The 26,165-nt window shown below is 40.4% G+C and overlaps 2 protein-coding genes and 1 long non-coding RNA gene across 3 annotated transcripts; all 3 read right to left on the bottom strand.

Annotated features, from left to right (window-relative positions):
- Positions 1 to 10,276: 10,276 nt before the first annotated feature.
- Positions 10,277 to 11,120, bottom strand: LOC306926013 (torsin-1A-interacting protein 2-like). Its single transcript, XM_079505208.1, has one exon. It carries the CDS (start codon positions 11,027 to 11,029, stop codon positions 10,478 to 10,480), a length of 552 nt encoding a protein of 183 aa, XP_079361334.1. The 5' UTR covers positions 11,030 to 11,120; the 3' UTR covers positions 10,277 to 10,477.
- A 758-nt stretch (positions 11,121 to 11,878) lies between these two features.
- LOC306926631 lies at positions 11,879 to 13,657 on the bottom strand. Its single transcript, XR_013790409.1, has 4 exons — positions 13,570 to 13,657; positions 13,130 to 13,318; positions 12,153 to 12,314; positions 11,879 to 11,944 (listed from the first exon to the last, which is right to left on the bottom strand). It is a non-coding gene; the product is annotated as an uncharacterized lncRNA (long non-coding RNA).
- Positions 13,658 to 15,488: 1,831 nt separating this feature from the next.
- Positions 15,489 to 22,759, bottom strand: LOC306926617 (uncharacterized protein). The gene is made up of 8 exons (XM_079505973.1): positions 22,526 to 22,759; positions 21,724 to 21,846; positions 21,119 to 21,277; positions 20,698 to 20,826; positions 19,485 to 19,628; positions 19,274 to 19,396; positions 19,140 to 19,187; positions 15,489 to 17,902 (listed from the first exon to the last, which is right to left on the bottom strand). The coding sequence occupies exons 1-8, from the start codon at positions 22,596 to 22,598 to the stop codon at positions 17,121 to 17,123; spliced, it is 1,581 nt and encodes a 526-aa protein (XP_079362099.1). The 5' UTR covers positions 22,599 to 22,759; the 3' UTR covers positions 15,489 to 17,120.
- Between the last annotated feature and the right edge of the window lie 3,406 nt (positions 22,760 to 26,165).

Below are 26,165 nucleotides of genomic sequence, written 5' to 3'. Positions count from 1 at the left end.
ACATGGGGCGGCTTGCCGGAACCTGGCCGGCACCCTGGCCGTGATCCTGTGGGTCTGGAACTTCCGGGGACCCCCCGGGGACCCCACACAGAGTTGCACCACTCACTTCACACGGGTGTTTATTCAGTACTCCACCAAACTTTCAGTCAGGTGTGAAGCTATTGGATTATCTGAAACATCATGTTTTATTCTATGTAGGCTATACTTATTTATATTTTGTATAATATATTAATCTTTTGTTTTGTTTCCAGATGTATATCTTCTCAGGGGTCCTTGGCATTTCAATCACACTTCACATCTTTACAAATGTGTTAGGTTACAATACCGGTAATTTCCCATCGGCTTGTGGATCGATGTTGCCTCAACATGAATCTCCCAGCGGTAGCTTATATGACGCTCTCAGCAGCAAACCACCATATGAGATCACATACACAAAGAGAACCAACTTGGAAGAGCCGATTACAGGTACAGTATGCTATAAACGTATTCTCAGTGGCGGTGGTGGCGGTGGAGGAGTGGCTGGATGGTAACCGTAAGGTTGCCAGTTCGAACCCGGGCTCCCCCAGAGTTACTGTCGAAGTGTCCTTGAGCAAGACACTGAACCCCTAATTGCTCCCGATGTGCTAGTTGGTGCCTTGCATGGTTTCCGCTGCCATTGGTGTATGAATGTGTGAGTGAATGGGTGAATGTAATGCACAATCTCTGTAAAGCGCCTTGGATAAAGGCGCTATATAAATGCACCATTTACCAAACTTGTCAAATATGGGCACTTTCCAGAATGATATACAGTTTGCCATGAGACAGTGGGTGGGCATGTATTTTCATTTGAAGTAGCCTACATTTAATGTCAGATATCAATAGCTATATCTGCTGGCAATGCTGGTGTCCAAAAATGATGCTGCCATATTTCTGTAGAATTGGATCGATTGGAGTCTAATTGGAGACGCTAGACTCTAGCGTTTACAATTAGACACCGGTGGTCACGGTGCTCCAGTCCTAGACTAGGACAGGTGGAAGGTAACGCCTTGGCACCTGACCAAGCTTCTGTAATTGACAGGTTGGGAGTGAGAATGTGTTGTACAGATGTATGTTCCACTCTGTGAGTCTTACATGTGCCCCTTCTATTTCTCAATACTATAGTCGATCTACTGCCAAACGTTGTGAGCTTGTAGATCGGCACACAACACCATCGTATCTATCTATCTCCTTTTCCAGTGACTCTTAAAAGCAACTCAACCAATCGTTTCAAGGGGTTTATGTTGGAGGCTCGGGACCAAGCGAAACCAAATGTTTCTGTGGGGACATTCACTTTGTTGGATAAACTGACTCGTCTCCTGACGTGCAATAGATTGCCAGTAAGCGCGCACACACACACACACACACGCGCACACACACACACACACACACACACACACACACACACACACACACACACACACACACACACACACACACACACACACACACACACACACACACACACACACACACACACACACACACACACATTCTCAAATGCTAGATTTCTATTCTAATTGTATTTAGTACCTAGGTTTAAACGCCCATATAGCATTTGAAAATCCTCAGTAGCCTACTCTACACTGGTGAGGTCACCAGAGTTGAGACCACTGGCTTTAAAGGGGAATTTCTCCCTAAATAAAAAATAAAGATATAGGGGAGCTGGGGCTGCAGCTGGAGATGAAGCTGGGGCTGGAGGGGTCTAACGCTAGAACTCCTGTTTTTTGTTTTTTGTTCACATCTGTTCTAGATGATGTGACAGCAACACTCCATGCATTGTTGACACTGCACTCTTCCTGGTCTACGTGAGCTGGTGTTAGACCCCCCCAGCAGCAGCCCCAGCTCCAGCCCCAGTTCCCCTATATCTTTATTTTTTATTTTTATTTTATTTTTGGTCAATATACATAATTATCAACTTACTTTTGTAAAAAAAGGTTTAGGGAGTAATTCCCCTTTAAGCCCAGCCATGAGACATTCTTCTTGACACAAACATACAGAAGCTTTAAACATATGTACGTGTCTCCCTAGGCTTCTGCTGTTAGTAATAACAACAACCGAGGGAAGACATCCATTCATGTTAACTGGACTGGAATGGAGCCAAACATATTTTTTAGGTTAGTCTTTCAATAATTATGTAGGCTTATATATAGTACTATTATCGAAGGAGCGTCCGTCTTATACGGAGCTACTGAGGGGGTTGATCGCTGTGTGTCAGTGCTCCAATGATAAAACACAAGCAGCTCTTCATGCTTTTAAAGATGTATTGCTTCACTTGTTCAACATACAGTACAGCATCTGCGTGATTTCATAAATAATGTGTGTATGTATGTATGTATGTATGTATGTATGCATGTATGCATGTATGTATGTATGTATGTATGTATGTATGTATGTATGTATGTATGTATGTATGTATGTATGTATGTATGTACATACATAAATACTGTACAATATGTATGTAATGTGTGTGCTTGCGTGCGTGCATATGCATGTTCTTTATTTGTGTTGTTTACACCGTGTATAATTTGAGTATACCAGAAAAGTGCTCTATAAATCTGTGTGACATTATTATTATTATTAATATCATTATTATTGTTGTTTCAGAGCCACATTTCTTGAGGAATTTGATATCTTTTGGAATCCAATCGATGAAACTGTACAAGCTCCAACTACAACTACGACCACTACTATAACTACCCAGACCTCCACAATTCCAACTACACAGACCTCCACAATTCCAACTACGCAGACCTCCACAATTCCAACTACACAGACCTCCACAATTCCAACTACACAGACCTCCACAATACCAACTACACAGACCTCCACAATTCCAACTACACAGACCTCCACAATTCCAACTACACAGACCTCCACAATACCAACAACACAGACCTCCACAATTCCAACTACACAATCCACCACAACTCTAACAGCAACAACACAGATCATCACCGCTCCAACAAGTCCAACTCCAAATCCAATCATCTCGGTAACACAAATTCAGCAACATTTTGTGAATGAATCTATGGCCGCTCACCATTTTTTCTTGTGTACTATTAAACTGCTATGTCTCTCTCCCTGTGTTTCTCTATGTCTGTCTATACTATTGTCTCCCTCTCTCCCTTTTATTTCTTCCCTCCTTTTCCTTTTGTTTATATTCAGTCCTATCTTCTGCTAGGCTTAGTGTTCTTGATTGGAAGTAAATGTTTCTACACACTGACTTGGGTAAGCTTTTTTTTAAACATATAACTTCAATAATGAACTTCAACCATGACTTAATTAGACCTCCACAATTTTAGAATTGCTTCTAAAAAAGATGCCTTAACATTGATCAGAAGTTCAAATTTCCCCTCTCTTACCATCTTACAGATGAACACAGAATGCATGCTTGAGGGCTATCCGTACCTTTGTCTAGGTTGGGTGAGGGTGAGGGTGAGAAATGTAAAACTTACACATGTATGTATCTCTTTACATCTGAGGTTTGCAACGTAGGTTTGTGAATTAAGAAAATAATATATTATATTTTTTGCAGGTGTGTGTAAGCGCTTGTTGGATGCTGACTCTGATAGCTGAAATCATTGCCTTGATAATGTTTTTTCTATTGGAATCCACAAATGTGAGTGGTTGTTTTTGATTTTAAAACAAATAATCTATATCTACACAGCATCTGAATATGTACTGAGATTTTTCGGACATCAAAGCTGTAGCTTCCTGTGCGCGTGTGTGTGTGTGTGTGTGTGTGTGTGTGTGTGTGTGTGTGTGTGTGTGTGTGTGTGTGTGTGTGTGTGTGTGTGTGTGTGTGTGTGTGTGTGTGTGTGTGTGTGTGTGTGTGTGTGTGTGTGTGCGTGTTCAGGTGGTGGATCAGGTCATTCTCATTGCTCTCGTTTGTGTGGCGATTGTTCTTTCTGAAATCAAGTGGATATCAAGTTATGTCATCCTACCACGCATTGGACCGAGTCATGAACTGTACGTTTCCGCTGAATCAATACAGACAGACATATTGTGTATATTGGGTGATTGACTGATTATTTTGGGCCTTACATGGTCAAGCTCCAAAGTAGGATCAGCAACTATCAGGCACAAATGTTCTTTTTTAATTATTTTTAGAAAGGACATCTATCTTTGTGCTGACCCAATGGTGTCCTTCATCCACGAGATCTTTAGCGGTAAGGACATTTTTTTTAAAACATTTTTAATCTCATGGAAATGACTCAGAGTAGAGCTTATTTGGGTACAGTCTTGGGGTCAATTATACTTGGGATCTTGCCGTTTATCATGTCATGTTTCGTAATGTTAAGTCTTAGAAAACTAATTTCTGACTGACTCGAACACAGTTGCTGCCATCTTTGTGTGTTTGAGGGAGGTTGTGGATTGGACCCTGCAGAATAATACAGGCCTCTTGCTTCTGAAAGTGATGGGCGGCTATACGACTTGGCGGTTCCTGTTTTACACCGTAGTCTTTATTTGCCACATCAACAGAAACAACAGGCTGTGCAAGAAAGGTTAGGCCTACATTAATATTTTATTCATTTTGCCTTCTATATACTTAGCAGTTGATTTATTATCATAAAGAATATGTACGATAATGTTACTGTATTTGCAGTAAATATAGAAATAGATAATATTAATAATAGTCTTCCTAAAATCTTTCTTTAGGATGTAAATGATTGAAGACTAGTACTACATCTGTTTTTGACACACACATCAGGAGAACAATCAAATCTAAATACACTGCAGCCAGTGACTGATTCATAATTTCTGTTGCAGAAAACTTACAAACATGTGATGAATGGAAGGAGGTGAGAATCTGAACACACCTTATATTTATTATTTATGACTTACATAAATGGCTTACCCAGTTGTGAGCTAAATTAAATAACAGCAAGAAGTAAACATGCATTGGCTTTTTCACTACTCTCTGAATTCCAGATGGCACACAGGCGCAGCCAAAGAGCCGGGACAGTCAATGCTGTCGTCTCTTTTATCTTCTATCTTGGAAACATTTGTTTTGTTGTAATGCTTATTGTCTTATTGTATTTCATACATTAATTTATGAAAATATATGAATAATATGAAAATATAAGTAAATTAGGGGTGTCACACTCGCAACATCAATTATTAGGGTATTAAAACATGATGATGTGTATCTTTGAGTCGAGCTATGACAGCACTACAATATTTAACCAGTAAGACGCCTAAGGACAAGTTTAGTTTAGTTTATTTGAACATCTTCACAGAACAGATTCAAGTGCACGGTTTACATCAGCAGAGAAGGAAAAAAGAATGAAGACCCGTGAAGGTGATCAAAAGGCATGGGCTGAAGCTTAAAAGCTTATAAGTGCCCATCCTACTCACAGCACAGCATTAGAAATACTCAGCATAATTATCAGTTTAACAATACATTAATCAGAGACAAAAAAGAGAAAAACAAAAAAAACAAGAAGCACGCATCCGCCTCGTTGACGGCAGACTTCTGGGCGAGCGCTGGCGCTTTGGCATGGGATTTGATGGTTTGAAGTTTGAGGTCAGATGTAGAGTTGCTGGCCAATATTGATGACATCAGGGCTCTCCATATATGGGCTTAATTGTGACAGCAAGTCACATTTACTATGACATCAGGGATCTCCATCACTGATGATGTCACGTGATGTCATGAGACCATCCATGGCTTTGCGCGCACGCTGTGCGGCCCTCCAGACACAATGATTCTACAGTTGTGGCCCCCGACCTAATCTAGACGAATACCCCTGATCTATGGGGATAATAAGTGACTGACTGACGGGAAATGGACGTTTTCATAGTAAATGCGACCTGCCGTTGCAATAACAAATTAAAAGCATCCCCCAGTGAAAGTTACATAAACACAGTAATTGTCATTGTTGATTTGTCCTCAGTGGTTGTCTTCCACTCTATTCAAGGGCTTTTGGGGAGAAGAGTCAATAATACTTTGTATTGCTGTGTGAACAAATAGATACAGTAACTAAGACTGCTTATAAATCCTTTACAAGCGCAACCCTCTCTAGTATCATGGAAAGGTGCTTTATTAAATGTATTATTAACTCGGATTCCACTACAACAAACCGAAGATGATGGGCAATCATGATGATGATAGCTGAAAATATTTAAATAATTCTTAAAGTATATTGTATCTTATTGAACCCAATATTGTGCATTGTATTGTCAAATGTATGTAACACCCCTAATGTAAATGTGATTGTTCATGTTTGTGTTTGGTAATACAAAATAAATGACTTAAAATAGACTGCATATGCCTTTTTGTCCTTTACCACTTGAACCCTAGCATCCTTCTGGGGTGTACATTTGGCAAACATATAGATCTACAAGCTTGAAATGTATCACAACTAGAGGTGCACGATTATGAAATTATGACCGATATCTTGATCTTCGATTATTTGCAGGGTCATATCTGCCGATACCGATTATGACCGATTCCGATATCCGGATTATGTTGCCTTCAAACATTAGAAATATACAAAACAAAAGTGACAGAGCCATTAACGGTCACATTATTATTGCGTCATAATATCTGTGAAAATAATCTGTATTATTTTGAGACCAATCCAATATGGCATTTTTATATGTTACTGATTATATTATAAGAACTGCCATGGCATTTTCAACACTTCATGTGTTTTGCCTTGAAGCTGAACTCTAAAATACTCTGAAATGGGAGTTGAATATCTTCATGTGCCAGGCACCACCAGTCAGTAGACCAGGAATGTTAACATCATTACATCACACAGTCAAATGTGCCACAACTATGAAAAACAAGGAATATTAAAACATTTTAATGTCAAGAACCCCCAAAATGATATGGTATTTGGACATTTTGAATAGCCAAAGTATAAAATAATGGTTAAAGTGGTCACAATCTAAAATGACACAGATCTCAATGGGTCAATAAAGTAATCAATCAATCAACACATTATGTGTCTTGATTTCCATAAATATGGCCTACTTGTGTGCAAGCAGAGCACGCCATGAAGTGCGCTCACCACTGCTGGTATGACTGCTGCTCAGAGTCCTAAAGCTCTCTGCTGCTGTCTGGGTACGACTGCTTCTCTGAGTCCCTATAGAGAATACGACTGCTGCTCTGAGTCTATAGACTCTCTGCTGCTGGTTGGGTACGACTGCTGCTGTGAGCCCTAGAGCTCTCTCTGCCCCCCCGAACCTCAAATTACGTCACATTGTAGGCTCTACAGAGCCGAACCGACTTTTATTCGGCTCTAAAATAGTATGAATCGCGCCTTGACCCGTTATTGACCTTATATTATACCAACCTTGAAACGTACCTTAGTTACTTGAGCAAGAATGGTGGTCCCTTATTGGCTGTTGGAGGACACCGACATACAGTACATACCCCGACATATACATACATACATACATACATACATACATACATACATACATACATACATACATACATACATACATACATACATACATACATACATACATACATACATACATACATACATACATACATACATACATACATACATACCAAGCCGATCGATGTACTTGCGCACTCTGCTTGCACAGGTAATAAAACCCAACAGACCCCAATAAAGCATTATAACTAATCAGTTGGCCTGGTGATCTAATAATGTGGTCAATGTTTAATATGCCAGAGGTATTGGTTTGTGGTGGCATTGCCTGCCATTCAAAGTGTGAGGATGAAAAATGTCTTGATACTAAACACTATTGACAATAAGAGATAATTCAATATTTAGAAAAGACACACATTTATTTGTGTATGAATGGCATTCATAATATTACAACTACAACTGTAAAACATTTCAGTGAGGGGTGATGAAGGTATCTTCATTTTTCAGTGATTTCACTTAATTCACTTTTCTTTTTCTTTTTTTGTGATAATCCTATAGAATGTGCTGACCATATAAAGAGTTCCCTGTCCCCAGTTCACCCCTGGGGTAAAAAATCATCATGTACTTTTTACTTTTGGCACAGTTTAAGTACATTTTGATGCCAATACTTGTGTTGTTATTGTTACTTGCAACAAAATAGTAGATCAGAGTATTTCTACATTGTGGTAATACTTTTACTGTAAGTAAAAATGTGAATACTTCTTCACCCACAATGACTCTGCCAGGTCATATAATCAGTCACACCCATTCAATTTCAGTTGATAATAAAACAATAAAATGTTTCCTTGTGCTCTCAGTCTGTTTTTGTCAAACCATTGCACATAAATAACAAAAGAAATATGGCACCCCCTGTTGGAGCTCTTTACTAATTTTATGATTTGCTGGACTGAAGATACCCTATCTTCCCCGAATGTGTTGCCTGAGCAATTGATTATCATTAATTAGCTGAAGCTACAACACAAAGTTATTGTGAGGCTCATTGCACTGTAACATAATTAACAAAGAACTGACGTATGTAAACAAATTGACTACCTTGCTGCAATGTTCAAATGGAAAAAGTACTGTAATTGCCGTCTGCCTTAATTTTCATTATAAACAGTAATCTTTAGAGTATACTACAGTATATGGAGGAGGACCACAATGTGATTTGAAAATATTTACTTGATATTTGTGTGTTTGGCGGAAGCTCAAGTGATCAAGATACAGAACAGGGTGGGTGTAGTTGTGGATCACTTTGTAAATGACTAATATTTTGGCTCGTATTGCAACTTCCCGTTTGTTTTCAAATGTTGAATTTGTATGCACTGTGAGTGCATTCAATATTAAGAAACATTGTGGCTCCCAGGAAGACTAGCTAACTAGTCACCCTAACAAATGAATCTTTCCGATTCTGACCACTGAGAAACTTCAACCCTGGTTTATACACTGGCAAGTAACACTGGCAACTGGCAAGTACCAAAATAATCTTTATTGAAAAATTATTCACAACTTAACATAGTAGCAAAATCACTACAAAAAAAATACATCTCAATATATGACCAAGAGAAAACTCTGAAGGAGTGGGGAAATTATCAAACAATTTAAAGCTACATTCCACAAGTTTAATCATGCCCATTGTCTCTCTCCAGACATAGCGGTAACTGCAGCGATGACTGAACTACAATAAAGATGGCAGTGCATCTAGTGTCCAATCCGGTCTGCTTCAAATATCTTTACTTGACATTGTCAACAGATACCAGGTTCTAATCTAATCTACAGGGAGACCACCCTGAACCACTGCAGACGTGCTAGTTATATTGTATTAACATATATACACTACCATACAGATTGGTTAAAGTACTTTTTATTCGTCAAGTCTTGCATTATCAAAATAATCTTCTCTGTGTGAGAATGTAAGGCACAATTTGTGTGATTTGCTGACTACAATTTAGTCAAAAATATGACCATATCAAATATTACATTTGTAAATGTCATATTATGTCCCCAGCTTAATTTGTTTCAGAGCTCTTCATGTCAATTGCAAAACAAAACATTGTGTGGACACAGTCACACAAATATACAGAGGTTTAAAAACACTCCAATCTATATAAGACAGCATCACAAATATACTTACAAAATGCAGCATGGAATCAGTAGCTACTACCATGAAGGTAAAAATCAGAAGATACAGTATTAGAGCAAAAGCAAAGCAAATGATTTACATACGGAATGGAATGAAATTATCTAGTGCCGTGTAGATCACCAAACTCTTTATACGATTGAAAGGTTACCCCTTACAAAGTGGTTGAACAAGGTGCCATCAGTTTGTAATTCAGACAAAATAAACCACAACAGGATATATTGTATAAAAAAACAATTGAGCTCATGTCATGAATAAACTCTGGATATTGAATAAAAACAAATGGAAAAGCCTGCTGTACAGTACCTCACATTGGTTATCAAATATCTTCTGGTTTTACTGCCAATAAAATAAAGTACAGAACAAGAGTGGTATAGTATAGTGCAGTTATGCCCAATTGTAACATTGGTCTGCAAACATAGGTACTGTATATACTGGTAATAATATATTATCCTGAGAGGGGCGCACATGTGACCTTCAAATATTTCACCTCCATTCCCAATGGTGGGGTTTGACTACAAAGAAGGCCAGCCTCCGCATCATCTCTCTGGCCTTTCAGCTGCTCTTTTCTCCAGAACTCCTTCAGGAGAGTCTAGACTAGTGGAACAAAACTCATTTGAAGCGGTATCCTTCCGACATCCTCAAGGTTGCCAGTTCAGTCCACTGGTAGTCCCTCAAGCCAGACATTCCAAAATTATGTGTTCACCAAACTATATTTTTATCTTAAAAATATATTTTTGGAATTTCATTTTGGCTAAGCAGCAAGCTATTATATAGGCTTCAACTAATTTGATTTACAGTACAAAATTGTGCAACTGCAAAGACAAAACAAAAGTCGGGGCATCTGCTTTACTCCCTCTCATTTTCAGCGCTGTTTTTGAAATGTTTGAAAAGTGTGTGAGCCTACAGTCTGGCTCGAGAGGCTAGTTCACTGGCATCCCTTCTGCTCTACCTCGTCCTCTGCTGCCACTGGCAGGATAAGGTGTGAAATGCGGCTCCACAGTCCACTGAGCTTGTTCACATCCATCTCATTGAAGCCAGTCTGTCTGTCAGTGCCTACAAAGCGTTCGATAATACAATCGTGCACCATCTCCTGAACATCCTTCAGACTCTTCTGCTCCTGCACCTCTTCTTGGGGAAGCAGCACCGTGAAGGCCAAGAACACCTGCTTATAGGCAGCAGTCTCGTGGTCACAGTAACGGTAGAAAATGAGTGTGGAGGCCGGAGGCAGCTCCTCGAATCGGTTGATGACAGCCACAGGCTTGTCCCCTTCGAAGGCTCCCCGCAGCTGGTTGTCAATGTCCAGCTTGACCTGGTCACTGTCCAGGTGAGCTTTACTGGCTCCGTCAATGTGGAGGACAGAGGCGTTGAGGGCAGAGGAATAGGCAGAGGCCAGGCCTCGGGCCAGGCAGTGCAGAGTCTTCTCGGCCTTACGGCCTGCCGTCAGCATGAGGCTGACCGGCTCAGTCGGATGATCCATTTGGAGATGCCTACTCAGGTGGACCCTGCTCCTTTTCCACAGCTCAGCACGTTGGCTGGGGAACTGGGCCTCTAGCGCCGACAAGTGAGCAGTAAACTGGTCTAGCGTCACAGATGTGGCTGTACGCTCTGCATGCTGACGGAGTGCTGGGAACTTGTTGTAGGCCAAGAGAGCTGCAGAGCCCAGTAGCAGTAACAGGAGAACTAACCACCATGTGGACCCTGTGGAACATAGTTGGACATGAGACGTAACATAATGTTAGTGTGTGGTAACAAGTAGGGCTGCCACGATTCAACTTAACCCACTTAAAACCCTATACTTAGTTGACAGTATTTCCATGGCCTACATTAAAACATACATAACATTTTCAATGTTATTTGCTACCACAGGATTTATGTTAGATTTTACCGCTTCGATATCTTTTTCTCATTTGTTCATTATTCATGGCGGTGAAAAAAAAAGGCAAAGAAAATCTTTGAAAAACATTTAAAACCCAAAGCAAAAGACAAGTCAATATCCATCATGCTAAGACACTAATAAACTTTTAACTTTATTTTTTCTTTTAACTTTATTTGTTCCCCTCCAAGGAACAGTTTTATCCCTATGGGACTATGTTTAGAGTACCAATGTTTAGAGTACCAATGTTTAGAGTACCAATAGGGGGTGCTGTTGCACCACTCGCTTCAGACTGGTCTGATTTTTATACACTGTAGCACCCCCAAGTTAGCTTTATGAAAAATTGAATAAAATAAATGCACAAAGCGTATAAAATGTAGTGTAAAATAAAACATCAAGGGAATTAAAAGAATACAAAATGAAAAAATACATAAAATCACGGTTCACCATTACCTTGATCATCAACATGAGTTTCTGTTTCTGGGTTGTTTATGAAACCGTCAGGATTGTCTGTGGAATCTGTGTTGATGGTGAAGAGTTTGGCGGAGCCGGTAAAAAATGGAGGTGTAAAGCAGAGAAACAATGTACAAGCTCACAGCGCATTGATCCGCTGTGAGTTTGTTGATGAGCTATTTTTTGGCTCACACATACATAAACGGCATACAGTTACTTTCTGACACTCCGATGACTCTACAGTTTTTAGTTTAATTCAGTTGCTTTAGTTAACCTTTTGATTCCTGTGTAGACTCCAGTTCTTCATCGTTCTCAGGGCATTTCTTTGTGTCTGTTGGTTCATCATGGTTTCCATCTACTTCATTCTCTGATGCCGCGTCACTCTGCATGTGGTCATCTTCTGATGGAGTTTGTATAGCTATTTCAGGCTGACTGGCTGTAGGAAAGTGTAATGGAGAGTCACACTGACTTATCAAGGACAACAACAATTTATACTTCTGTTCGGAACAGGCTAACTGTCAGTGCACACACACACACACACACACACACACACACACACACACACTGTATCGTCACGAAGATGCCAAATGCTGCGAGAGGCAGGAGTCTCTTCCTGGTTTTTAGACAGCTGGTGGATGGAAAATTAAGCTCGCTCGCAGCTTCCACTTGCCGCTGGGGCAAGCGTTTTCGGTATTCTGCCGCTGGGGCAAGCGTTTTCGGTATTCTGCCGCTGGGGCAAGCGTTTTCGGTATTCCACCCACGCAGCATTTTGCTGCGTGGGTGGAGCTTCATTTCCATCCACCAGCTGTTTAAAAACCAGGAAGAGACGCCTGCCGCGAGTGGCTTTTTGCCGCATAGCGCCTTGACGCCCATATGTGCTTATACTGTGTCAGCTCCAGTTTATTTTCTGCAGCCTACATTACTATATGTGACATTTGCCTATGTTCTCGGTGTAGGCACAACAGGGACACGCAAATACACACAACATTATCCATCAGACAGTAGAGAAACAAAGGTAAATTAACATCTTTGCTAAATCTGGTGGATTCACGTTACATTCATATGTAATGTCCATTAATATGCAATGTCCTGTCTAAATAAACAAATAAAGTTTTACAAACACAGGATATGATGTTATTATCCAAAGTGCCTTGGACTCTGCATGGCAGGGGCGTCCTCCTCCCTGAGCCAAGCTTGCGCCTAACCGCATACCTGAATGGGACTGGGTGTTAAATTATTATTTTAGTTAACCTTTTGATTTGTGCGTAGTAGACTCCATTTCTTCATTGTTCTCAGGGCCTTTCTTTGCGTCTGTTGGTTCATCATGGTCTCCATCTACTTCATTATCTGATGTAGGATCACTCTCCTTAACCTCTGTACTGCTGCTGTGGCCTTCTGATAGAGGTACGGCTATTTCATGGTGACCGACTGTAGGAAAGACTGAAAGAGTAATGTATAGTCACACTGACTGATTAAGGAAAACAGCAATGCCTGTGTTCTCTGTGTCATATGTAGGCACAACAGGGACAAGCAAATATTCATCATGGTAAGACAATAATAAACTTAATTTTTTATACACTGTACTAGCACTTTATGAAAAACGGAATAAATAATCACCAATAGAATAAAAAATAAATAAAATAATGCACAAAGCGCATAAAACTGAGTGTCAAAAAAAAAAAAAGGTTCACCCTCATCTTGATCCCCAGCATGAGTTTATTGGTTGCTTATGACACTGTCAGGCTTGTCTGTTGAATATGTGGATGTGGTGGAGAGTTTGGAGGAGCCAGTAAAAAAGGGAGGTGTAAGGAAGAGCATAAAGAGAACCCCCCCACTCAAAAATAAGATTTACCAGAAAGTTTTGAAAAATACCAATAATACTGGGAATAGCTAATGTACAAGCTCACACCGCATTGTGATGCATTGTGAGCTTCTAGAATAGATTAGCTATTTTTGGCTCACACATACATAAACAGCATACAGTTGTACCTTTCTGACACCCTGATGACTCTACAGGCTCCTTTTCTTCATCTTTCTCAGGGTTTTCATTTGCGTCTGTTGGTCTGTCTATGGTCTCTATCAGTCCATAGAGACCCGACGCTAAACGAAGCGGTTGCTCCACAGCAGTCAGACGATCATCTATGGCAACTGTCACCTCCCGCAAGTTTTCACAAACATTCCCCTGGGATTCAAGGGTTCTTTTCATACAGCAGATGTCACAATTTAGTTGTTCCATTCTGCCGAGGAGCGCAGATACATCCAAATTGTTGAATGAGACTGGAGGCAGATCATCCAGGAAGTGGGAGACAAATCTTGAAATGTCTTCTCCACACTCATTTAGCACTTTTAGGCACAATTTAACGTTATTGCTGTCCTTTTGTTGGCCTTTAAAGTTAGTGCAGCGTTGATTTGTATTGGGACATACTGCAAACAGTGCCTTCTTAGCAGCTTCTATCCGTTCCGAGGTGAAACTGCTCGTCGCCAGCAACACAATCTCATCGTGACTCAAAGTTCTCATTTTTATCACGATGAAGTTTAGTAGCTCATCTTCAACTATTACTCTTCCATCAGTAGTAGTATAAATCTCCGGTTTAAGTCTGGAAAACGCTCCCGCAGCAGCAGCAAGCCGAGGAGAGCTATCAGACGCCATGTCACCTGTCACCTGTCAGCGGGCGAGGTGCTGAGACGACACGCTGCTGGTTTTGGGTGGTGCACGGCCACTCTTCTATGCCTCTTCTATGCCCCTCTGATATTAATGATCAGATTCAGATACAATGTTCTTATGTTGGCAGCGGACTGACCTCATGCTTCCTTCTATGCATGAGGAGTCAAAGCTGCTTCTTTTCACCTGGCAGGGTGGAAAGAGGAACATGTTATTCCGACCAGTTCCTTTCCCCTCCATCTGGCGCCCCGGCTGGCCAGGGGGGGTAGTTTAGACTAGAGACCAGGATTACTGCCAGTGGCGTTTCGTGAGCAATATGGCACCCCCTGTTGGAGCTCTTTACTAATTTTATGATTTGCTGGACTGAAGATACCCCTACCTTTCCCCGAATGTGTTGCCTGAGCAATTGATCATGAATTAGCTGAAGCTACAACAAAAAGTTATTGTGAGGCTCATTGCACTGTAACATAATTAACAAAGAACTGACGTATGTAAACAAATTGACTACCTTGCTGCAATGTTCAAATGGAAAAAGTACTGTAATTGCTGTCTGCCTTAATTTTCATTATAAACAGTAATCTTAAGCGTATACTACAATATATGGAGGACTACAATGTGATTTGAAAATATTTACTTGATATTTGTGAGTTTGGCGGTAGCTCAAGTGAGGCAATTCTCTGGGCAAGATACAGAACAGACATGGGTGTAGTTGTGGATCACTTTGTAAATGACTTAATATTTTGGCTCGTATTGCAACTTCCTTCTTCCCGTTTGTTTTCAAATGTTGAATTTGTATGCACTGTGAGTGCATTCAATATTAAGAAACATTGTGGCCCCCAGGAAGACTAGCTAACTAGTCACCCTAACAAATGAATCTTTCCGATTCTGACCACTGAGAAACTTCATCACTGGTTTATACACTGGCAAGTAACACTGGCAACTGGCAAGTACCAAAATAATCTTTATTGAAAAATTATTCACAACTTAACATAGTAGCAAAATCACTACAAAAAAATACATCTCAATATATGACCAAGACAAAACTCTGAAGGAGTGGGGAAATTATCAAACAATTTAAAGCTACATTCCACAAGTTTAATCATGCCCATTGTCTCTCTCCAGACATAGCGGTAACTGCAGCGATGACTGTACAATAAAGATGGCAGTGCATCTAGTGTCCAATCCGGTCTGCTTCAAATATCTTTACTTGACATTGTCAACCGATACCAGGTTCTAATCTACAGGGAGACCACCTTGAACCACAGCAGACGTGCTAGTTATATTGTATTAACATATTATATACACTACCATACAGATTGGTTAAAGTACTTTTTATTCGTCAAGTCTTGCATTATCAAAATAATCTTCTCTGTGTGAGAATGTAAGGCACAATGTGTGATTTGCTGACTACAATTTAGTCAAAAATATGACCATATCAAATATTACATTTGTAAATGTCATATTATGTCCCCAGCTTAATTTGTTTCAGAACTCTTCATGTCAATTGCAAAACAAAACATTGTGTGGACACAGTCACACAAATATACAGAGGTTTAAAAACACTCCAATCTATATAAGACAGCATCACAAATATACTTACAAAATGCAGCATGGAATCAGTAGCTACTACCATGAAGGTAAAAATCAGAAGATACAGTATTAGAGCAAAAGCAAAGCAAATGATTTACATACGGAATGGAATGAAATTATCTAGTGCTGTGTAGATCACCAAACTCTTTATACGATTGAAAGGTTACCCCTTACAAAGTGGTTCAACAAGGTGCCATCAGTTTGTAATTCAGACAAAATAAACCACAACAGGATATATTGTATAAAAAACTATTGAGCTCATGTCATGAATAAACTCTGGATATTGAATAAAAACAAATGGAAAAGCCTGCTGTACAGTACCTCACATTGGTTATCAAATATCTTCTGGTTTTACTGCCAATAAAATAAAGTACAGAACAAGAGTGGTATTGTATAGTGCAGTTATGCCCAATTGTAACATTGGTCTGCAAACATAGGTACTGTATATACTGGTAATAATATATTATCCTGAGAGGGGCGCACATGTGACCTTCAAATATTTCACCTCCATTCCCAATGGTGGGGTTTGACTACAAAGAAGGCCAGCCTCCGCATCATCTCTCTGGCCTTTCAGCTGCTCTTTTCTCCAGAACTCCTTCAGGAGAGTCTAGACTAGAGGAACAAAACTCATTTGAAGTGGTATCCTTCCGACATCCTCAAGGTTGCCAGTTCAGTCCACTGGTAGTCCCTCAAGCCAGACATTCCAAAACTCTGAATGATGATGCCTCCTGAATGCCGTTTACGCAAGATGTTATGTGTTCACCAAACTATATTTTTATATCTTAAAAATATATTTTTGGAATTACATTTCGGCTAAGCAGCAAGCTATTATATAGGCTTCAACTAATTTGATTTACAGTAGAAAATTGTGCAACTGCAAAGACAAAACAAAAGTCGGGGCATCCGCTTTACTCCCTCTCATTTTCAGCGCTTCTGTTTTTGAAATGTTTGAAAAGTGTGTGAGCCTACAGTCTGGCTCGAGAGGCTAGTTCACTGGCATCCCTTCTGCTCTACCTCGTCCTCTGCTGCCACTGGCAGGATAAGGTGTGAAATGCGGCTCCACAGTCCACTGAGCTTGTTCACATCCATCTCATTGAAGCCAGTCTGTCTGTCAGTGCCTACAAAGCGTTCGATAATAAGATCGTGCACCATCTCCTCAACATCCTTCAGACTCTTCTGCTCCTGCACCTCTTCTTGGGGAAGCAGCACCGTGAAGGCCAAGAACACCTGCTTATAGGCAGCAGTCTCGTGGTCACAGTAACGGTAGAAGATGAGTGTGGAGGCCGGAGGCAGCTCCTCGAATCGGTTGATGACAGCCACAGGCTTGTCCCCTTCGAAGGCTCCCCGCAGCTGGTTGTCAATGTCCAGCTTGACCTGGTCACTGTCCAGGTGTGCTTTACTGGCTCCGTCAATGTGGAGGACGGAGGCGTTGAGGGCAGAGGAATAGGCAGAGGCCAGGCCTCGGGCCAGGCAGTGCAGAGTCTTCTCTGCCTTACGGCCTGCCGTCAGCATGAGGCTGACCGGCTCAGTCGGATGATCCATTTGGAGATGCCTACTCAGGTGGACCCTGCTCCTTTTCCACAGCTCAGCACGTTGGCTGGGGAACTGGGCCTCTAGCGCCGACAAGTGAGCAGTAAACTGGTCTAGCGTCACGGATGTGGATGTACGCTCTCTGCCGTCTGCATGCTGACGGAGTGCTGGGAACTTGTTGTAGGCCAAGAGAGCTGCAGAGCCCAGTAGCAGTAACAGGAGAACTAACCACCATGTGGACCCTGTGGAACATAGTTGGACATGAGACGTAACATAATGTTAGTGTGTGGTAACAAGTAGGGCTGCCATGATTCAACTTAACCCACTTAAAACCCTATACTTAGTTGACAGTATTTCCATGGGCTACATTAAAACATACATAATTTGATTGATAAATATTAGGAGCAAGAAGGGATAGGACTAGATACGTTTTAAACTTCATTCTATGCCCCTTTTGAGCACTCGTGTTACATGTTTTTCATATTTTCTTTTCTTGTGTTTCTCATAAACAAAAATCATTCAATAAATCGATCAATATCTTTGCCAAAAATAGCAGATCTACAAATTCATTCATCAATGCATTGTGAGCTTGTAGATCTTCATTTTTGACAAACGTTCACCCCAGATTAGGGATGCTTCATTTTACCGCTTCGATATCTTTTTCTCATTTGTTCATTATTCATGGCGGTGAAAAAAAAAGGCAAAAGAATCTTTGAAAAACATTTAAAACCCAAAGCAAAAGACAACTCATTTGTCTACAACCATTGCTATGTTCAAGTCTTCCAATTAAACGGCTAGATACATTGGACAACAATGGCAGCATCTGCCATCAAAGGTTTTACACAAATTCGCCATGGTGACGGTCGCCAAGATTGTTTGCCACACAAATTCTATTGTTTTAATAAATAACCTTTTTCTTGTCACTAACTCAATTATTAATCAGCATAATTGTCAGGTTACTCAATTTACAATTCAGGCATTTAGCAGATGCTCTTAATCCAGAGCGATTTACAGTAAGCAAGAACACCACATGAAATACACAAAAGTTGTCATCAAGAATCATTAGGAAAAGAGTAGAATAGCTGTACAATGAAACTATGAGTATTGTCTATGTCTATGTCTAGTTGTCTACATATCTAAATTACACATGTTGAGCTTTTGCATACACCTGAAGGTCGTTGAGGCTAGGGTAAGTGCTACGGCAAGTACTATGGGCTAAGATGGAGACTACGCCGGAAGATTGGGAGTGAGTCTGCAGTTCCGATTGCAATGGGAAGTTCATTCCATAGTTTTGGAGCCAGAAGGGAGAAGAGTCTGGGACGTGTGGAGGGTTGTCCCAGCTTTTTTAATAACCAAAGTACACATTAAGCCCAAACCACACCAATGCAACTCATTGAGTTACAATGAGTTGCAGTGGTGTAGTTGACCTTAAAACAGTTTTGTCCCAAGTAGTCCCTACCAGTGTGGTCCAGAGCTTACCTCTAGAAGGTGATCCAGCACTTCCCTTGGTGGCAGACTTCTTTACACCTTCAAATCAAAATAAAATAAATTTTTAGCAAACTGGCAAATTAACTACATATTCTCAAGTAGTGGAAAATGTGACATTTTCTTACCTTGCGAATTGTGTAGACTTTTCACAGGTTTTCTTTTAGCAGGAATGTTCTTGACACATTGTCGCGTTGCATATGATGCTTCAGAGGTGAGGGGCCTCTTTGCGAGGTAAACGTTCGGAATATCTTCAAATGTGTGGAAATATTATTAGAACATAACATTTTCTTCCAAAAACAAGGTTTTTGATGAATAAATACAACAGTCTTAAGTTACCATTGCTCTTGGCTTTGGCCTCCATCTTCTCTCTGTACTGTGCCATGCTGGTCTTGGAGACGGGGACCTTGGAGATGTTCTCTGCTGGTCTGCGCTCAGGCGCAGACCTAGTGAAGGTTGCAGGCACAGCCCTATCTGTTTCATCTGAACACAAGGGAACAAGATGCATGATTTGCCATTTCGAATTAGTTATTATATATTTCTAAATAGTCATTACTGGAAAAGTACTAATATCACAGTAAGATGTTACTTTTACCTAGTTACTGTAACACCATTGGACAACATCATCTACTTGTTATTGCTGTTACTATTATACTGTATGCCTTACTTTGCACCACAGGGCACATGCTAGCCGCAATTTTCAACTCTAGATTTTTTTATAATGGGATGAATCTAGAGTTGCTCATCATGCTTGTCTTAAACGACGTTAAACTCACCAACATTGCAGCTGTAGTCCAAGCTTGAATTATTCTCTTTCAATCTGCCGAACTTGTTTTTCATACAAATCCCCCGTAGACATGTTATGAGCTACTTTCTGTCAAGAAATTCTGTGCAAGTGATTCTTTTTCTAAGTGCTGGAGTTTGGAAGCGCTCGTCGTAAGTCACTGAACGTCCCTGCATGCATCTGTTTCGCATTTGCACATAATGCAGGAGGCAGCAGCGCGACCCCTTAATACAAACGAGCGCTTCCAAACTCCAACATTTCTTCTTCTTGACAGAAAGTAGCTCATAACATGTCTACAGGGGATTTGTATGAAAAACAAGCTCGGCAGATTGAAAGAGAATAATTCAAGCTTGGACTACAGCTGCAATGTTGGTGAGTTTAACGTCGTTTAAGACAAGCAGATCGCAAACGCAAAATGATGAGTGGGGAGTCAATGGAGGCTATTGCAACTCTAGATTCATCCCATTATAAAAAAATCTAGAGTTGCAAATTGCGGCTAGGCACATGCATGCATTGGTGTATTGAGGGCTTGACAGCCTATGTATCTACCAACAAATAAAAGTCAACAGTAGCTTATTAAGCAAAGCAGACAACCAAAGATTGAGACAGATGACTTAACCAAATATAAAAACAGGGTTAGGTTTTAATGGATGTACATTAATGAATAGTAACCAAGGGGTTAGTAACCAAGTTTCAAGAATATGTGAGGTGTCTTTGCATTACATCAGCCTGCATAAAATCGAAGTAAAACTTACGACACTACCGTACCTCTGCTGGTTCTTAACCGGCCTGAGGCCAGATCTTCAGTACGGATGGGTGGCCGACGATGTAACATCACACAGGGGTTCATGTCCACAGCTGGAGTGCTCTTGGATAGTGGAGCGGAGACACGGGCAGCTGACAAAATAAGATGCCAGAATGAATTGCCTAGTTTTACAATTACATAATTGTGGACAAAGATTTGTGATTCTTTTCAAGTAATTGTGTAACACAACTGCAGGCTCAGCTTTTGACAGCTCTTAACAGATTAGCTCTAATTGATCACTCTCACTCGTCTGATTGACGAGGTCATATTAGATCATATCGGATTTCAAAACTCAAAAGACTGTTTTCAACAAGTTCCATCTAATCATTGTCTAATCATACAAAATATCACAATGAAATGTCAAGTAAGCAGGACACATCTTACACTGCAGAGTAGTAACGCGGGAATCTTCTGTTTGGGTCATTTCCTGGTCTTCAGTATTTTCTGAATTATCATCCTTTTCCTGGAATTCCATTTCATCTTCGTCATTACGGTCATGCGGTGATCCGTCAGTCTCTACTTTGCTCTTCTTGTTAGGGGATTCTGGGTTAGTCGGAGAAATTTAATTTACACGACTTGGAAAGTACCTTTAGGACAAGGGTCCACTTTATGCGCATGCTTAAAGTGAATGGCACATCAAGTGGCAAATCGAGTGGCAAAGCAACATGCAAAGTGAGTTTAACATTGTTTAATGTTGTTTAATGCAATCAGATAGGACTTTTCTGATTGGATGTATGGGTTGTCAAGGCCAGAAAGTAGTTTTTTGCCACTCAGTAGGCATTCCTGCACAACTTCCGGGTTTGATGATGATGTCACACGCATACCCTCTATACACTTGTACTGTATGTTGATTTGGTTAGTTTACTGTTGAGTGAGAAAACAATGTTGCACATTAAGCTCATCAGGGGAACCCCCCTTAGGTCCTGAGTCCTGACCCCCGGTTTGGGAAACACTGCTTTAGGCTATGACAATTCCCTGATTCTTCTTACCACCATCCTCTGATTCACTGTCTTCATCATCTTTGGAACCGTTGACATCTATGGCTGAGATTTGGTCCTCTGTCCCCCTACGCCTCCTCTTTAGAGGAGCGCTGGATGCTAAGCCAGCAGTCCCTTGCAAAACATGAGTTAATAACCATTAACTTATCAGTCATTGTCATCCAAACAACGCAGCCCAACTTATGGAAAACTACACGTCTAGCAGTTTCCTTCCTAAATACCAATGAAGTCATTAAGTCAACATCATGTGACTCCAAAAAGCAAGTTAGTGAGTTGTTAACCTGGATAACTTGTTATTGTTCATAACGCAACAGAAATCCATTCCATAATCAAAGGCGTAGTATATATGTCAACATTCAAATCACATTTGAAAACATATTTGTACACTAAAGCCTTTCCTTAGATTCATCATATTGCTCTTTTTTTCTTTCATGTCCATGTATGTACTGTATATGTTCTATTATTGTCTTACACTGTCTATTTTTATGCATTTTCAATTGATTGTTGTTTATCCTTTGACACTGTAAAGCACTTTGTAAACATTGTTTTCGAAAAGCGCTTTATAAATAACGTTTATTATTATTATTATATATATATACACTGTATAACCCTAGAAAATAGAGGTGACAACTTTAAATGTGTTGTTATGTACATAGCCCTGGTCCAGTGCTTACAGCGAGTCTCTCTCTCGCTGTAAGCACTGGATCAGGGCTATTATGTACACTTTGTACAGTGATATTACATGCGAGAGATTTGATTGTGAAACCGAAAGCTTGTTGTGATGAAAACCAACCTTTCATTGACGACCGTGTGGTTGGTCGTCTAGCAGACTGAGTAACAGTCTTCCCCGAATCCTTGTTATCCATGTTTTGTGTGATCAAAGTTATCAACCTAACGCTGCCGTGTGGTGCCAAATAAAGCAAGCTAGCTAAATATTCCGACAAAACATCGTCATTTCAATTTTCAACACAAGAGAGATCAGCTTCCTCCCCGTCGTCCCAAACTGTGATGTGATGATATTAATAGCCTGTGGGTGTGGGGGGACGTTTTAGGCAGAACACCGGACGTGCATATCAGGAAGTTAAGCAGTGTTGCCAGATTCTGTGAGAGAAATAAGCAACCAGGTCTGTGAACCCCGCTGTGAACGCGTCTCGCTTGTAGATCTGAAATTTCCCCCTATGTCCCTATGCACATATTCATCATTTCGGATGGAAGCCTGTCTGGACAAATATGTATTAATTTGGGGGCCGTTGATATGAAAATGTATGTTTAAGAACACAACCACTGGTTTAAACAAGAATAAAAGGATTTGGCCCATACGGCCATACCCGAGGCGAGGTTGGCGAAAGGGCCTTTCTGTGTGGAGTTTGCATGTTCTCCCCGTGTCCCCTAGGGTAGGTACCCTCACTAAAAACATGCAGTAATCAGTGGTGTAGCCTATCTACAATAAGGCGAGCCAAATCCATTTCTGCCTGGCCAAAATTCATACAATGAGAAAAAAGAGAGGATAAAAACAAGACCTGAGAACTATTAGTGGACAGCTGATTGGCCGTTGCGGTAGAGCGCGACCTAGGTGAGGGCATAGGCCTATATGAAAAAAAGGCACCTTACCCTAAAAAAATTGCAACAGAAGGTTTCTCAACTGTTTTGTGTAGTATTAGGTGTCCTTAATAACATACTAAAAGTTTACCAAAGTTTGACCATGCGAAAGGTGTTATTTTCAAGATGGCGTCCAAGATGGCCAAAAAATCATTAAAATAGCCTAACTCCTTCATTATTTATCGTAGACAAGTATTTTTTGTGTCTAACCCTATGTTTTTGAGGCCTGTGAATCCATTGGACTTGTCAAAATGGCAGAGATAGAATCAGATCATTGTGAAATCCAATATTTTATATTTGACTCTATTAAAACTCTCTGAAATGGACACCCATTTCAAGTTAAAAGGATATACCCAGGGGGCAAAGGGGGTTGACCTGCATTTGTCATAACATACAAAGTTGTCCACCAGAAATAATATCTATGACCCCCTAGGATCACAACCTATATGGACAACTCGGTCAATTTTGTTGCGAAAGTCCAATATGGCCGCCCCCAATATTAGCCCCTATTAGTTATAATGGGGGGTGAATAGGGCAAAATGAGAGATATTTCCACGAAACTTCTCAGGTTGATCAATGATATGAATACGAACATTTTTTGTATTGCAAGTTTCCATGAAATCCAATATGGCCGCCACAATATGGCCGCCACAATATTAGCACCAAGAAAATAGGTTTTGGCTCTAACTTCTGAACCAGATGAGCTAGAAATGCAAACTCGGTGTCTATTTCATGGTTTCTGACCATGAGAGACTCAATGGAATACCTATTTTTATTATTGGGTGTGTCTGGACCCTTATTGTGCATATTTACAAGATGGTGGCTACCCGAAATAGTGCTTTACCATGATTTCTACCATGATTGTTGACTGTTTTGGCAAACACAAGCAATATTAATCCATTGGCTAAGATTCATGGCACAGAAGGAACATATTTTCTTGAGCTTGCATATTTTCAAAATGGCTGCAAACATGAAAAAGAAAAGAGACATTACATTTCCTGTCAGATCCTATTACCCAGGGGGGCAAACCACCCCTTTTTGGATACCTGCATTTGCCATAACATCAAAGGTTGTCCACCAGAAATATCTATGCCCCAATAGAATCACAACCTATATGGACACACCGGTCAATTTCTTTGCTGGAAATCCAATATGGCCACCACAATATTAACCCAAACCTATTTTCTGGGTGCTAGTATTGTGGTGGCCATATTGGATATCATGGAAACTTCCAATACAAACCATTATGGTATTCATATCATTGATCAACCTGTGAAGTTTCGTGGAAATATCCCTCAGTTAAAAATGTTGCCCTATTCACCTGCATTATAGGCTAATGGGGGCTAATATTGTGGTGGCCATATTGCATTTCCAGCAAAGAAATTGACCGGTGTGTCCATATAGGTTGTGATTCTATTGGGTCATAGATATTTCTGGTGGTCAACCTTTGATGTTATGGCAAATGCAGGTATCCAAAAAGGGGTGGTTTGCCCCCCTGGGTAATAGGATCTGACAGGAAATGTAATGTCTCTTTTCTTTTTCATGTTTGCAGCCATTTTGACAATATGCAAGCTCAAGAAAATATGTTCCTTCTGTGCCATGAATCTTAGCCAATGGATTAATATTGCTTGTGTTTGCCAAAACAGTCAACAATCATGGTAGAAATCATGGTAAAGCACTATTTCGGGTAGCCACCATCTTGTAAATATGCACAATAAGGGTCCAGACACACCCAATAATAAAAATAGGTATTCCATTGAGTCTCTCATGGTCAGAAACCATGAAATAGAACGGTGTAGTATGAAAAAAGCAAAAAAAAAAATAGGGGTTAGCGGTACTGAGCCTTCACGTGGCGGCCCTGTTTTGACTAATTTCACAGTACCACACAGTAATAATGCATTTATTCCTTAAGTAAATTGTTGAAAGCTTCAACATAATTTGAATTACAAGTAAAATCACCAATGATGGGCATTATGGCACGTGGAAAAAGGATAAATGTAAATTTATATTGGAAAGCGTTCATTTTGAACCTTTAAAACCACTTATAACCACCTTATAACCACTTTTTCAAATACACTAGTTATTATAATCATAACTGTAATTTATATAAGCTAATTGGATTCCTACATAACTAAAACATAGGGTTAGACACCAAAATTACTTGTCTAGGATGAATAATGGATGAGTAATGGTCTTTTAAGAACTGGCGGCGGCCATCTTGAAAATGACACCTTTCGCATGGTCAAACTTTGGTAAACTTTTAGTATGTTATTAAGGACACCTAATACTACACAAAACAGTTGAGAAACCTTCTGTTGCAATTTTTTTAGGGTCAAACCATAATTGCACCTGTCTAACCCTCAATCACCAATTGGAACGTAAATGCATGCCTTTCAGCCTTTGTATCCTACTCGTCTGACAGGTATATCTCTTTGAAAACCTTTAGTGCTACGATTGTGCGCGTGGGGGCGACAATTAACACATCTTGACTGCCCAAAATGTGATTCCTGGAAACGCCACTGGCAGTAATCCTGGTCTCTAAACTACCCCCCCTGGCCAGCCGGGGCGCCTGATGGAGGGGAAAGGAACTGGTCGGAATAACGCAGGGTTCCCCAATAGGCGGCCCACGGGCCATTTGCGGCCCGCGGAGCGCCCCCTTGCGGCCCGCGGAAGAATTCCAAAAAATAAATATATATATATATATAAATGGCATTAAATGGGGGTCAGTAGCCTATGCATGTCAAACTGGGCATCCTTTTCAAATGGGGTCCTGCCCTGAAAATGAATTTTCATTTCAAAAAAACAGTTAAAACTACCAATTTTCAAGCATCTTT

Source organism: Electrona antarctica, assembly GCF_951216825.1.
Source record: "Electrona antarctica genome assembly, chromosome: 7".
Lineage (NCBI taxonomy): Eukaryota > Metazoa > Chordata > Actinopteri > Myctophiformes > Myctophidae > Electrona > Electrona antarctica.
Note: the sequence above shows the minus strand (reverse complement) of the source record. Positions and strands in the feature narration are given on the sequence as shown.

Coding starts and splice junctions, on each gene's coding strand:
- LOC306926617 (XM_079505973.1), bottom strand. CDS start 22,598: ATGGATAACAAGGATTCGGGGAAGACTGTTACTCAGTCTGCTAGACGA. Junction 21,278..21,723: donor CAGTGAATCAGAGGATGGTG/GTAAGAAGAATC, acceptor CGACTAACCCAG/AATCCCCTAACAAGAAGAGC. Junction 20,827..21,118: donor CCGCGTTACTACTCTGCAGT/GTAAGATGTGTC, acceptor TTATTTTGTCAG/CTGCCCGTGTCTCCGCTCCA.
- LOC306926013 (XM_079505208.1), bottom strand. CDS start 11,029: ATGGATCATCCGACTGAGCCGGTCAGCCTCATGCTGACGGCAGGCCGT.